This window comes from Rhinopithecus bieti, unplaced genomic scaffold (genome assembly GCF_001698545.2).
Source record: "Rhinopithecus bieti isolate Rb0 unplaced genomic scaffold, ASM169854v2 scaffold_5022, whole genome shotgun sequence".
NCBI lineage: Eukaryota > Metazoa > Chordata > Mammalia > Primates > Cercopithecidae > Rhinopithecus > Rhinopithecus bieti.
This window is the reverse complement of record NW_016804965.1, coordinates 717,831-730,434: the sequence shown is the minus strand read 5'-3', so window position 1 is coordinate 730,434 and position 12,604 is coordinate 717,831. Positions and strand designations below refer to the sequence as shown.

Genomic DNA, 12,604 nt, shown 5'->3' with positions numbered 1-12,604 from the left:
TGCAGGTTTTTCCTTTTGCCCACAAGTATGGGTTATGGTTTTACTGATTTTTTAAAAAACTTTTGCTCATTCCCTAAAAAAATTTCTGAAGCTTACTAGTAAGTCAGGGGGCACAGTTACGATGTTAACTGTGGAAGGACTCACCCATCATATTGTACCCCCATAAACATATGGCACAAATATTATGTTCCAATGCAAAGCAAAACTTAAAAAGAAAAGATTCTTTCCTCAGAGAGCTTAAGTAGGAAAAACTGGTAAATATGCCAATTTTGATTACAATTGTGATAGATGCTACAATGAGTATATGCAAGGAGCGCAATCCAATCTGGGGAGGAGGGCAGTGTTGGGTGTCAGGAAGGAAACAAATGGAGGATCCGTGGGAATTAGGTTGGCACAACTGCAGGGAAACTGGGGAAAGTGTGCCAGGCAATGTGTGTACACACAGGGTTAAGAGTAATCAACATAGGGAAAATCACACACCAGGGCCTGTCGGGTGGAGAGAGGGGAGGGAGAGCATTAGGAAAAATACCTAATGTCGAGGGCTTAAAACCTAGATGAGGGTTGACAGGTATAGCAAACCACCATGGCAACATGGTATACCTACGATACATTCTGCACTGTATCCCAGAACTTAAAATAAAATTAAAAATAATCAATTATATTTTATTACCACAGTATATAATATCCACTCAATTTTCTTAATTATGTTACCTTTTATTATTTTACAATGTATTTCAAAAAATGCTGTTACAGTTGCCTAACTGCTGGTATATGTCTGGAATAAAGAACTCTTAGAATTAGAACCAACATAAGCGGTAATACCTACTTGTCCTGAAACATTACTCCAAAGGGACTGTAGTTTTTAAATAAGCAGATGTGTGGCAATGCCAAAATAAATAAAATTGTTAGAACATAAACTTTGCTTTAATGGCTATAGGAAAGAAGGTGGTTTTATTTTCTTTTTCAATACTCTGGTTCTGGCGCAGTTACTTATGCATTTGAGCAATAGGGTGCCCTTAAAAGTTGTTGTTTTTTTGTTTTTTCTTGTTTGTTTGTTTTTCAGTTTGGCGTTGTCCTTGAACATGAGAAACCAAACACATGAAAAAACAAATATTCATCCTCAATGCCTCCAGTAACTATCTCTCCAGAAGGTAATTAATGTTTAGTGAACTCAAGACTCTCACTGATGATGGTATTTTACAATTGAAAACACAAGGAAACCCTTTGGGGTCCAATTCTCACATCATATTCTCCAAATAGTAAAAATAGCAGCTCTAATGTTTATGAAAAGAAACTTCAATTTCTTCTTGTTTTTAGTTTAGTCATATCAACATTAATACATATCTGGATTTATTAATTTCCAAAAAAGAAAATTTGTTACCAAATATTTCAGAAATTTAATAAAGCATTACATATATGTAATTAGCACTTATCTACCAAAAAAAGTATTATATATGTATATATTTATTTATCTTACCTTCACTGAAGTTCTTTTTTTCTGGCTGGACATGAGAAACAGGATTAAGTGATCAACGCTGGCTTTATTTCTTCATAAGCTATAATTTGGGTCTTTTTCATTTAACACAACTGCAGCATTTTTTTAATAAATTCACAAAAGGCAATACAAAGAAACACCTACTGAATAGAATTCTGTCGAGCAATTCATGTTTTAAAATTAGACTCTATACCAAAGTGGCATTAGGGTATTATAGGCATTTGATTTTTGTTTTCTTTTTTTCAGTTTGTCAGTTCTTTACTACATTATCTTTTTCTAGCAGGAGATAACGTATAATCACAAAGTAAGGCCTAGAGACCATTTCCAGTTGTTTGCAATATCATGATCAGATTTAACTCTCAAGAGCTGATATAAGCCAAAGTGAAAAGAAGTCAACCAGAACCACATTTGGTCACATTCAAATAGTCTCCAAAAACACTTTGCTAATATACATGTTTCCTTCTTCTTGACTGATTTTGTGTTAATTTTATTAAAATTATAATGAATAAGGCCGCAAAATTTTGTAGAGTTGTTTTCTAGGGGACTACTATGTTCAAATGAATGTTTTAATTTGCAAAATGTCATTAGTAATGTCCTTTCTATAAACATGGTTGGCAAAATAAAAGGCACAAAAGAGGGTAACAAGAAATGTTTTCAGCTTTCAGTGAAGAATACAAAGCATGTATCCTTCATGAAGAAAAGCACAGTAAAATATTCAGTAATTCATGCACAACTTGAGCTACAAGAAAACTTCTCTTCAGGTAGGTCCTGAGGCTTGAGGAGAAAATGAGTTTTCCTAATCACGTGCTTCATGTAAAATAAAATGTTAAAGCTGCACATACACGTGTGTTTTAACAGTGGACCCATGGTTTTTAAATATGAGGCAATTAAATGAAAGAAAACAAAACCAAAATACTTTCATAACAAAGAAACTCCATCTGTAGCCTCTGTCCTTTTTACCACTCTGTGGGGTAAAATGTCCAATAAAATGTAAAATGCAGCATACGCAATCATGTAATCTAAAAACTTTTCATGATAACTTATTGCAAATTGCACTTGACAGTTCACCACAACAATGGAAAACTGGCCCCTTGTTGGTTCACACAGTCCTTGAGCCCCAAAGTGAAGTCACCAATAAAATGATCTGGATAAAAAGTTTGCAGCTGTGCTCAGCCAGCTAGCTCCACCTTCTGGGTGTGAGCCAACCCGGGACACCGCTTTGTCCTGTTCCTTTGTGGGACTCTCATCCTCAGGCAGGTAGTCAGGTAGCTCTGTGTTCTGTTCTACTTCCACAGGAGTATCTTGGAATGGGACCAACATCTGATACAGAAAATATTAAGAGTTATTACAAAATCAACTTTACTCCTTATTCTAATTACCATGGTTATTCTCAGGGTAAATTTTCCTTTTACATGACAGTAGGCCCAATTGCTGAGCAGTGTCAATACAGAAAGGAGTAAGCAGAGTACAAGTAAGAACTCAGAAGCTGATCTGCTGAAATTCTAGGAGTAAATGAGCAACCTTTCTCTGTGTAATAATGACTAAAGCAAGTGTCTAGCCACTGCAGGCCACTGGATAGCCATGGAACCTCCCATCTATGAGATAGGAACCCAAATGAGCTCAAGGTATATTTGTTTCCCCCATCACAAAGCTAGTGAAGAGAGTAGCAAGAGACAAGGATTTTCACCCTATTTACTTGCCCAGTGGTTACACCTTTATTTTTTGGATTGTCAAAATTAGTTAAGGTTATGAAGAAAGTATTTAAAAATAAATGCAAGGAAGACACATATCCTTTATTTCCATGTAAAAATCAGCAAGAGCAGACTCTGGTATCTACAAAAGATCTCTTTATATTTCTAAAATAGTTAACTGTTAACCAAGAAACAGCACATCCTTACATACTTGGCACTATTAATTTAGAAATACTGGCAATCTGCTAGCCATAAAAAATAACTGAGAGTGAGTTAGATATAAAGAAAATTAAATACAACTTTTACCTCTTCTCCACTTTCACTTTTCACAACTTGCTGAGCTTTCATAACCTTGGTTGATGCTATTGCTGATGCCAAAGCCTAAGTCAAGATAAAAAGGAACGATTTTGAAACTGAATTGTTTACCTGTAATCTCAAACATATTAAGCCTTTTAAAATACTTACCTCAGCTTTCAAATCTGAACGGATTCGCACCACACACCTTTGAACAGCCATTTGAAAAGTAAAGCTAATAACACCTTTAATTTTTAACAAAGCCTCTTCACATAGATTTCTCCGAGACTGAAAAAGTAAAAGCAAATTGTTATGAAAATAGGTAAATAAAAGGTAATAAATCAGCTAAAACCAAGTTATATTTTGGAGGGGGGAAGGCAGCAAATGACCTATTTTCAGTTTTACCATCTTATTTCAGGGCACAGAGTCGGGGAGTGCTTAGTCAAATTTTTTAAATTTTATAAGATCAACAGAATAGTAATTCCTAAATTTTTAAAGCTTCAATACTAATATGCAGTTTTAATAATTTTTTTAATCAGAAAGAAGTTAGCCAAGGTTAATTTACATCTTAAATAAAGCAGAACACAATACAGGGGAAAAAATGCCAAAAAGCAGAAAAGCAGAGGTTCTTCTAGCTCACGGGTGGGGAAAACCATAGTCCACCAGCTGTTTTTGTAAATAAAATTTTATTGGAACACAAGCACACCCATTTGTTTACATATTATCTGAAGCTAGTTTCATGCTAAGACAGAGTTAGTAGTTATGACAGAGACCATCGTGGTCTACAAAGCCAAAAATATTTATTTTCTGGTCCTATAAAGAAAAGGTTTGGCCAGGCGCAGTGGCTCACGCCTGTAACCCAGCACTTTGGGAGGCTGAGGCGGGTAGATCACGAGGTCAGGAGTTAAAGAAGAGCCTGGCCAATATGGTAAAACCCCGTCTCTACTAAAAATACCAAAATCAGCTGGGCATGGTGACGCGTGCCTGTAGTCCCAGCTGCTCGGGAGGCTGAGGCAGGAGAATCACTTGAACCCGGGAGGCGGAGGTTGCAGTGAGCTGAGATTGTGCCACTGCACTCCAGCCTGGGTGACAAAGCAAGACTCCATCTCAAAAAAAAAGAAAAGAAAAGGTTTATGATCCACACTCTAGCCTAAAAATCTCCAGGGATAAATTCTAATAGACTGAAGTTAGAATTAGTGAGCATTCACTGTTTAAGTCCCTATTCCTTAAATCACCTGGTATTATAAATATCACTATATCATTCATTTATGGCATTCTTATGGTTACCATTTGCATTCTCAAGGGTTAGACATACCTTGTGTGGTTCTCATTTTCCTAATACTCTTCAAAACACAATTTAACATGTACTCTTCAATGCTTCAATGCAGGATACTACATTATCCTGGCCTTCCACTTCCCCACTGATTATTCCAGCTCTGTCTCACCTTAACTCCAAAGTCTACTGCCTACACTGACTTTCTTTCTGCTTCAGCCCTCAGGAGACTATTCTCATCACTTTAGCCATCACTAACATTACTAACTCCAATATGACTTTCTTATTTTCATTTGTCTGTCAGACATACCCACTTGACCATCAAGTGGTCATCTCAATACAAGATCCAAAGTGAAACTGGAAAAAGTAACTGCATTTTCTCCTCATAGCTCCCTCCACCTCTGGCCCACATACCAAATCACACTCTCTACATTTTCTGATTTCTGTATTGAGAACAGGTTTTCATTTATATTTCTGAGGGGTCAATCTGCAACTGACCCATGTGCCAAGTCTGTAGACTATATCCAGTTTTCAAACTTATTTCCACATCCTTCAGAACAACTGCTCACATCATTGCTCATCTCCCTACTTCTGCATTTCAACCCTACTCAGGGAGGCCTGGGACACGACAGTCTGTGGCACAGCACGGGCCCACAGTGGGCTCATCTAGAGCACTGTGTCTGGACCCTGCTCTGCAGGGGCCTGCATTTGGTGAAGCCCTCTTACAGGATCGGTGCCAAATAGCACCATGTTTATCTCTTCCACATATTCAACACCAGGTAAACTTATAAGTGAAGTAAAGCTCGCACAATATATATAAGTTAGGATATTATTAATCTGATCTCTTATTTCAAATGTGAGTAAAGTGAAAAGTTGAAAAACAACTTGCCTAATTTACCACAGGTAGAGTCTGGTACTAAATGCCAACCACATGCCACAATGAGAAACGAGATTCATAAGCCTAATTTATCTTTATTTCAACATAAATTAACACACTTTTTTAGCAAGCTTATTGTCTGCCTCCTCCAACTATGCTAGCTCCTAGAGAGGAAAAAGTTTTGCTTTTTGGTCATCACTGTATCCCTGGTATCTAAAATAATGCCTAACATTAGGTGCTCCCTTTTATTGTAAAAATTAGTACATTCTACCATGTGAACTTTTAGATCGGGAAATAAACTTCCAAAATCATCAGACTGATTGGTATCATTTTAAGTCTACAAATTTAGGAAGAACTGACATCCTTACAAACTTTCAGAAACAGGCATTTCATTCCACTTATTCCAGTCTTCTTATAACACTGAGGACATTTAATTTTTTTTTATTAAGTCTCTTATGTTCTTAATAAGAATACCCTTGCTACTATCACACTGATCATTAAGTTTAAAAAACCAAAATGAAAAAATACCCCTGCACTCTTCCTAGCTGTTTATTTTGCTTGAGAGAGTAAAACTACTTTTCTCCTTTTAAGAAGTGACTGATTTCTATATATTTAATAACGTCACTGGATTTTTAAAATATTTTTAAGAAATTTCAGATCATTCTCCTGGATTTTCTGTATTTACAGCAGTATCAATAGCAAATTATCAAATTATTGACTTACTGATATTATACTAAAGTATTTCATTATGTTAAATCATATTTACAATTCCAGGATAAAACTAGATTGTTTTTAGGAAATTATAATATTGTGATTAAAAGTCCAATTCTGGGCCAGGAGCAGTGGCTCACGCTTGTAATTCTAGCACTTTGCGAGGCCGAGGCAGGTGGATCACCTGAGGTCAGGAGTTCAAGACCAGCCTGACCAACAAGGCAAAACCCTGTCTCTACTAAAAATACAAAAAACTTAGCTGGGTGTGGTGGCGGGTACCTGTAACCCCAGCTACTTGGGAGGCTGAGGCATGAGAATCACTTGAACCCAGGGGCTGGAGGCTGCAGTGAGCTGAGATCGTGCCACTTCACTCCAGCCTGGGCAAAAGAGCAAAACTCTATCTGAAAAAAAAAAAAAAAAAAGTTCAATTCTGAAGTCACACTACCTAGTAGTCCAAAAAATGTTGACTAAGCTAAAGTTACATAGGTGGAGCAGTTAAGTTATTTGACCATTCTAAACTCAACTTCCCCTTCTATTATAACCTAGCATTTTGGGAGGCCGAGGGAGGCAGATCACTTGAGGTCAGGAGTTCAAAACCAGACTGGGCAACAGAGTGAAACCCCATCTCTATAAAATACAAAAAAATTGGTGGGCCATGATGGTGGGCATCTTTAATCCCAGCTACTTGGGAGGTTGAGGCAGGAGAAATGCTTGAACTCAGGAGGCGGAGGTTGCAGTGAGCCAAGATCGTGTCACACTGAACTCCAGCCTGGGCGACAGAGTGAGACTCTGTCTCAAAAGAAAGAAAGAAGATATACATCTCTCTGTGCTGCTTGTCAGAACTGAATGAGAGAATCGATGGAATAAACTTATCACTAGTGCCAGGCTATGTCACCAAAAAAATGTTAACATGATAGTATAGTACTAGAGTTAACTTGCTAATATTTCATTTTGGACTTTGGCAATCATGTTTTACTATACATTGGCCTATATGTTTGTTTGGTTGGTTTCTGCTGTTTCTTTTCTTTGAGATAGAGTCTCACTATGTTGACTAGGCTGGTCTTGAACTCTTAGGCTCTAGCGATCTTCCTGCCTTAGCCTCCCACATAGCTGAGACTACAGGCATGTGCCACTACACCTGGCTAGCCTGTATTTTGTGTGTGCTTTGCTGGGTTTTATTATTTGATTTGTGCTAGCTTTAAAAGAAACTATATTATTCTTACTCATTAAAATTAAATATACGGTATTGGAGATATTTTATATATTTTAAGATCTTCCGGTGAATCAATTTATCTTTATCAGAACTTGCTTTCTAGAAATTGTCTTGTGATCCCACTTTCAGTAAGATAGCTGTGGACTGATTTGGCTCTGATAATATGCATATGGAAGGTTCCTTCTCAAGTTCATTTACTAAACCCCAAATCCTGAGCCTAAGCACCTAAAACACAACTAGAAAAGCTGTGGGCCAGGCATAATGGCTCACGCCTGCAATCCCAACACTTTGGAAGGCCAACGCAGGTGGATCACATGGTCAGGAGTTCAAGACCAGCCTGGCCAATATAGTGAAACCACGTCTCTACTAAAACACAAAATTAGATGGGCATGGTGGCGGGCGCCTGTAGTCTCAGCTACTCGGGAGACTGAGGCAGGAGAATCATTTGAACCTGGGAGGCAAAGGTTGCAGTGAGCCGAGATCACGCCATTGCACTCCAGCCTGGGGACCGAGTGAGACTCTGTCTCAAAAGAAAAAAAAAAAAAAAAAAACAGAAAAAAGCTGTGAATAATCTAATGTAACCTACCTGGCATTGCTAAAGAGGTAAGTGGTAATCTACCAACTGCTACCCCTAAATACGTAAAGTTATATAATCTCTGTGCAAGGTTAACTTCAGGGGAACGTCCAGTTGCAGTCCAGATGGATTAACAGGGACCAGATTTAGCCTCTACAACAACTAAAAATATAGACAAAATAAACATTTGTGTGTGTGTGTGACGGGGTCTCACCTGTTGCCCAGGCTGGAGTACAATGGCACAATCTCGGCTCACTGCAACCTCTACCTCCCAGGTTCAAGGGATTCTCCTGCCTCAACCTCCTGAGTAGCTGAGATTACAGGCGTGCACCACCACGCCCCACTAATTTTTTGTATCTTTAGTAGAGACGAGGTTTCACCATGTTGGCCAGGCTGGTCTTAAACTCCTGACCTCGTGATCCACCTGCCTCAGCCTCCCAAAGTGCTGGGATTATAGGTGTGAGCCACTGCGCCAGGCTGACAAAATAAAATTTAAGGCCAGCCGCAGTGGATCATGCCTGTAATCCCAGCACTTTGGGAGACCAAGGCAGATGGATTACCTGAGGTCAGGAGTTAGAGACCAGCCTGGCCAACATGGCAAAACCCCGTCTCTACTGAATAAAAAATTCGCTGGGTGTGGTGGCGGGCACCTGTAATCCCAGCTACTTGGGAGGCTGAGGCAGGAGAAAGGCTTGAACCCAGGAGGTGGAGGTTGCAGCGAGCCGAGATTGTGCCATTGCACTTCAGCCTGGGCAACAAGAGTAAAACCCTGTCTCAAAAAAAAAAAAAAAATTTAAAAACCAGTGACACTAGAAAACATGCTTCTATCTGGACTTGAAGTTTTATTTATGGCATGATTTTTAGCTACAAATTCAATTTCTTTAGTAGATATACAATTAATCGGGTCATCTGTTTCTTCTTGAGTGAGCTTCGGTCATCTGTGTCTTTCATGAAACCTGTTTCATCTACATTATGAAATTTACTGGCATAAAGGTATTTAAAATATTCACTTATCCTTTTTTTTTTGACATGGAGTCTTGCTGTCGCCCAGGCTGGAGGGCATGATCTCCACTCACTGCAACCTCTGCCTCCTGGGTTCAAGCGACCTCCTGCCTCAGCCTCCCATGTAGCGGGGATTACAGGCCTGCACCATGACACCTGGCTAATTTTTGTATTTTTAGTAGAGATGGGGTTTCACCATGTTGGCCAGGCTGGTCTCAAACTCCTGACCTCAAGTGATCCGCCTGCCTCAGCCTCCCAAAGTGCTGGCATTACAGAGGCGTGAGCCACCATGCCCGGCCCCTCACTTATCCTTTTGATGTTTGTAGGATCTACAGTGGTATCCTCTCTCATTTCTGATATTGATAATTTATGACTTTTTTACTCTTGATCTGTTCGACTAGAGGCTTACCAATTTTAACAATCATGTCAAACACCAGCTTTTGATTTCATTGGTTTTCTCTACTGTTTTCATTTCCCGGATCTTTCTTGTTTCTTCTCCTCTGCTTGTTGTGGCTTTAATTTGCTCTCTTTTTCTAGTTTCTTTTTTTTTTCTGAGACAGGGTTTTTGTTGCCTACACAGGAGTGTGTAGTGACAGAATCATAGACCACCATAACCTTGAACTCTTGAGATCCAGTGATTCCCTTCAGCTTCTTCTATTTTTTTTAAGATAGAAGCTTGGCCGGGCGCGGTGGCTCAAGCCTGTAATCCCAGCACTTTGGGAGGCCGAGAAGGGCGGATCACAAGGTCAGGAGATCGAGACCATCCTGGCTAACACGGTGAAACCCCGTCTCTACTAAAAAATACAAAAAACTAGCCGGGCGAGGTGGCGGGAGCCTGTAGTCCCAGCTACTCGGGAAGCTGAGGCAGGAGAATGGCATGAACCCAGGAGGCGGAGCTTGCAGTGAGCTGAGATCTGGCCAGTGCACTCCAGCTTGGGTGACAGAGCGAGACTCCGTCTCAAAAAAAAAAAAAAAAAAAAAAAAAAGAAATGTGCTATTTTGCTAGGTGCAGTGGTTCACGCCTGTAATCCGAGCTCTTTGCAGGGTTGAGGCAGGAGGATTGGTTGAGGCCAGGAGTCTAAGACCTGGCAACACAGCAAGACTCCATCTCTGCAAAAACTTAAAAATTAGCCAGGCATGGTGGCACATGTCTGTAGTCCCAGCTACTGAGGAGACTGAGGCAGAAAGATTACTTGAACCCAGGAGTTCGAGGCTGCAGTAGACTATGATTGTGCCACTGCACTCCAGCCTGGGCCACAGAATGAGACCCTGTCCCTGAAAAAAGAAAAGGAAAAAAAAATGTGTCACTTAGTTTCACAAATTTGGGGGAAATTTTTCAGATATCTTTCTGTTATTGATTTCTAATTTGCATTCACTGTGCTCAAAGAACATGCTTTGGGCCAGGCACGGTGGCTCATCCCTGTTATGGAGCATTTGGGAGGCTGCGGCGGGCGGACTACCTGAGGTCAGGAGTTGAGACCAGCTTGGCCAACATGGTGAAACCCCATCTTTACTAAAAATACAAAAATTAGCTGGGCATGGTGGCGCACACTTGTAATTCCAGCCATTCGGGAGGCCAAGGCAGGAGAGACACCTGAACCTGGAAGGTGGAGGTTGCAATGAGCCAAGATTGCACCACTGTGCTCTAGCCTGGGTGACAGAGTGAGACTCCATCTCAAAAAATACATAAAAAATAAATAAATAAAATAAAATAAAAATTAGGTTAAATTGGTTGATAGCATTATTTGAGTCTTCTATATCTTAACTGATTTTCTGTATGCTTCCTGTATTAATTGAGAGAGCTGTGTTAAAAATCTCTGCTTCTAACTGTGGATTTTTCTATTTCTCCCCATTTCTGTAAGATTTACTTCACATATTTCAATGTTCTATTATTAGGGACATAAATATTTTAAATTCTTATATCCTATGATTGACCTCTTTAGCACAAAATGACCCTTTGTATTAGTAAAATACTGATAGCGAGATTTATTCTCAAAGACTGTTAGCAAGGGACACTGAAGAAACTAGTAACATGATTTCTCTTTCCTATCTAACAGACCTTACCGTATCATCAAGGCCATCTATATGCAAAACCACCGTTTTGGCACGTTTGTTTGTAGTTCCCAGAAAAAACTGAGCTTTCCTTCGACGTGAATTCATTTCATTAAAACTATCACCATCTGCCATATTGGAGGACTGAAGAATGTCATAGATTTCAGAGGCCAGAAGTTTTGTTTCTCCTGGAGTTGTAGTTCTTGAAAAGAAACACATATATAATTAGTCTTGTCACTTCTACTGATTCTGTAATTTTATTTCTCCACTAAAAGGAGCCTTGTTTCTTTCACTCTAATGCTTTGTTCAATTTAAAAGCAATAGCAGTGAATCCTAGAATAATCAATAATGTAGAAAAAGCATCTTGTCTATAACAATCTTCTAATTTCATTTTAAACACGTGGCTCATTGAGATTCAAAATCTATCACTATAGAGGTATAAAAACACATTTGGCTGAGCGCGGTGGCTCATGCCTGTAATCCCAGCACTTTGGGAGGCCAAGGTAGGTGGATCACTGAGGTCAGGAGTTCAAGCATGACCAACATAGTGAAACCCTATCTCTACTAAAATACAAAAATTAGCTGGGTGTGGTGGTGCACGCATGTAATCCCAGCTACTCAGGAGTCTGAGAGAGGAGAATTGCTTGAACTCGGGAGGCAGAAGTTGCAGCGAGCTCAGATCACACCACTGGAATCCAGCCTGGGCGACAGAGGGAGACTCCATCTCAAAAAAAAAAAAAAAAAGCCTAATAAAAATAATTAAATATGGCCGGGCGCGCTGGCTCAAGCCTGTAATCCCAGCACTTTGGGAGGCCGAGACAGGCGGATCACGAGGTCAGGAGATCGAGACCATCCTGGCTAACACGATGAAACCCTGTCTCTACTAAAAAAATACAAAAAACTAGGCGGGCACCTGTAGTCCCAGCTACCCGGGAGGCGGAGCTTGCAGTGAGCTGAGATCCGGCCACCGCACTCCAACCCGGGCGACAGAGTGAGTCTCTGTCTCAAAAAATAAAAAATAAAATAATAATAATAATTAAATACAAAATCAACTAACAAGATCAGGTTGTAATATGTTCCTGTATTACCACTAACATTCAACTCTCAATTTGAAAGTACCTTGACTTTTAAGAAAATGCAACATATAAAAATCCAAAAGGAGAAACCAAATTGGAATAGGATCATTCATACTATCAACTAATTTCAAGATTTCTTTGTATGTTGAAACCAATTGTTTTTTAATTTACATTTTTTTTTTTACATATTACAAATTATGTATTTATCATAAAACCACAGCTCTAACAAAAGTTTTCATTCTTAAGCTTTTAAATCCTACTAGAGATCCCCACATCAACAACTAGGGGGCCGTGCTGTCCAATAATCTTTCTGCAGTGATAGAAATGTTCTATAGCTGCACTCTCC

At 39.4% G+C, this 12,604-nt stretch overlaps 1 protein-coding gene across 2 annotated transcripts in view; it reads right to left on the bottom strand.

Moving 5' to 3' along the window:
* Positions 1-698: 698 nt before the first annotated feature.
* The window catches only part of ARMC1 (armadillo repeat containing 1), a 31,579-nt gene continuing 19,673 nt past the window's right edge, over positions 699-12,604 (bottom strand). The window contains exons 4-7 of one of the 2 annotated variants that reach the window (XM_017870791.1): positions 11,195-11,384; positions 3,652-3,768; positions 3,493-3,567; positions 699-2,815 (exon numbers count right to left, since the gene is read on the bottom strand). In XM_017870791.1, the coding sequence (XP_017726280.1) occupies positions 2,624-2,815; positions 3,493-3,567; positions 3,652-3,768; positions 11,195-11,384 (574 nt within the window). In that variant the 3' untranslated portion in view covers positions 699-2,623. The remainder of the gene's footprint in view (positions 2,816-3,492; positions 3,568-3,651; positions 3,769-11,194; positions 11,385-12,604) is intronic. The other variant, XM_017870792.1, reaches the window with a different exon arrangement.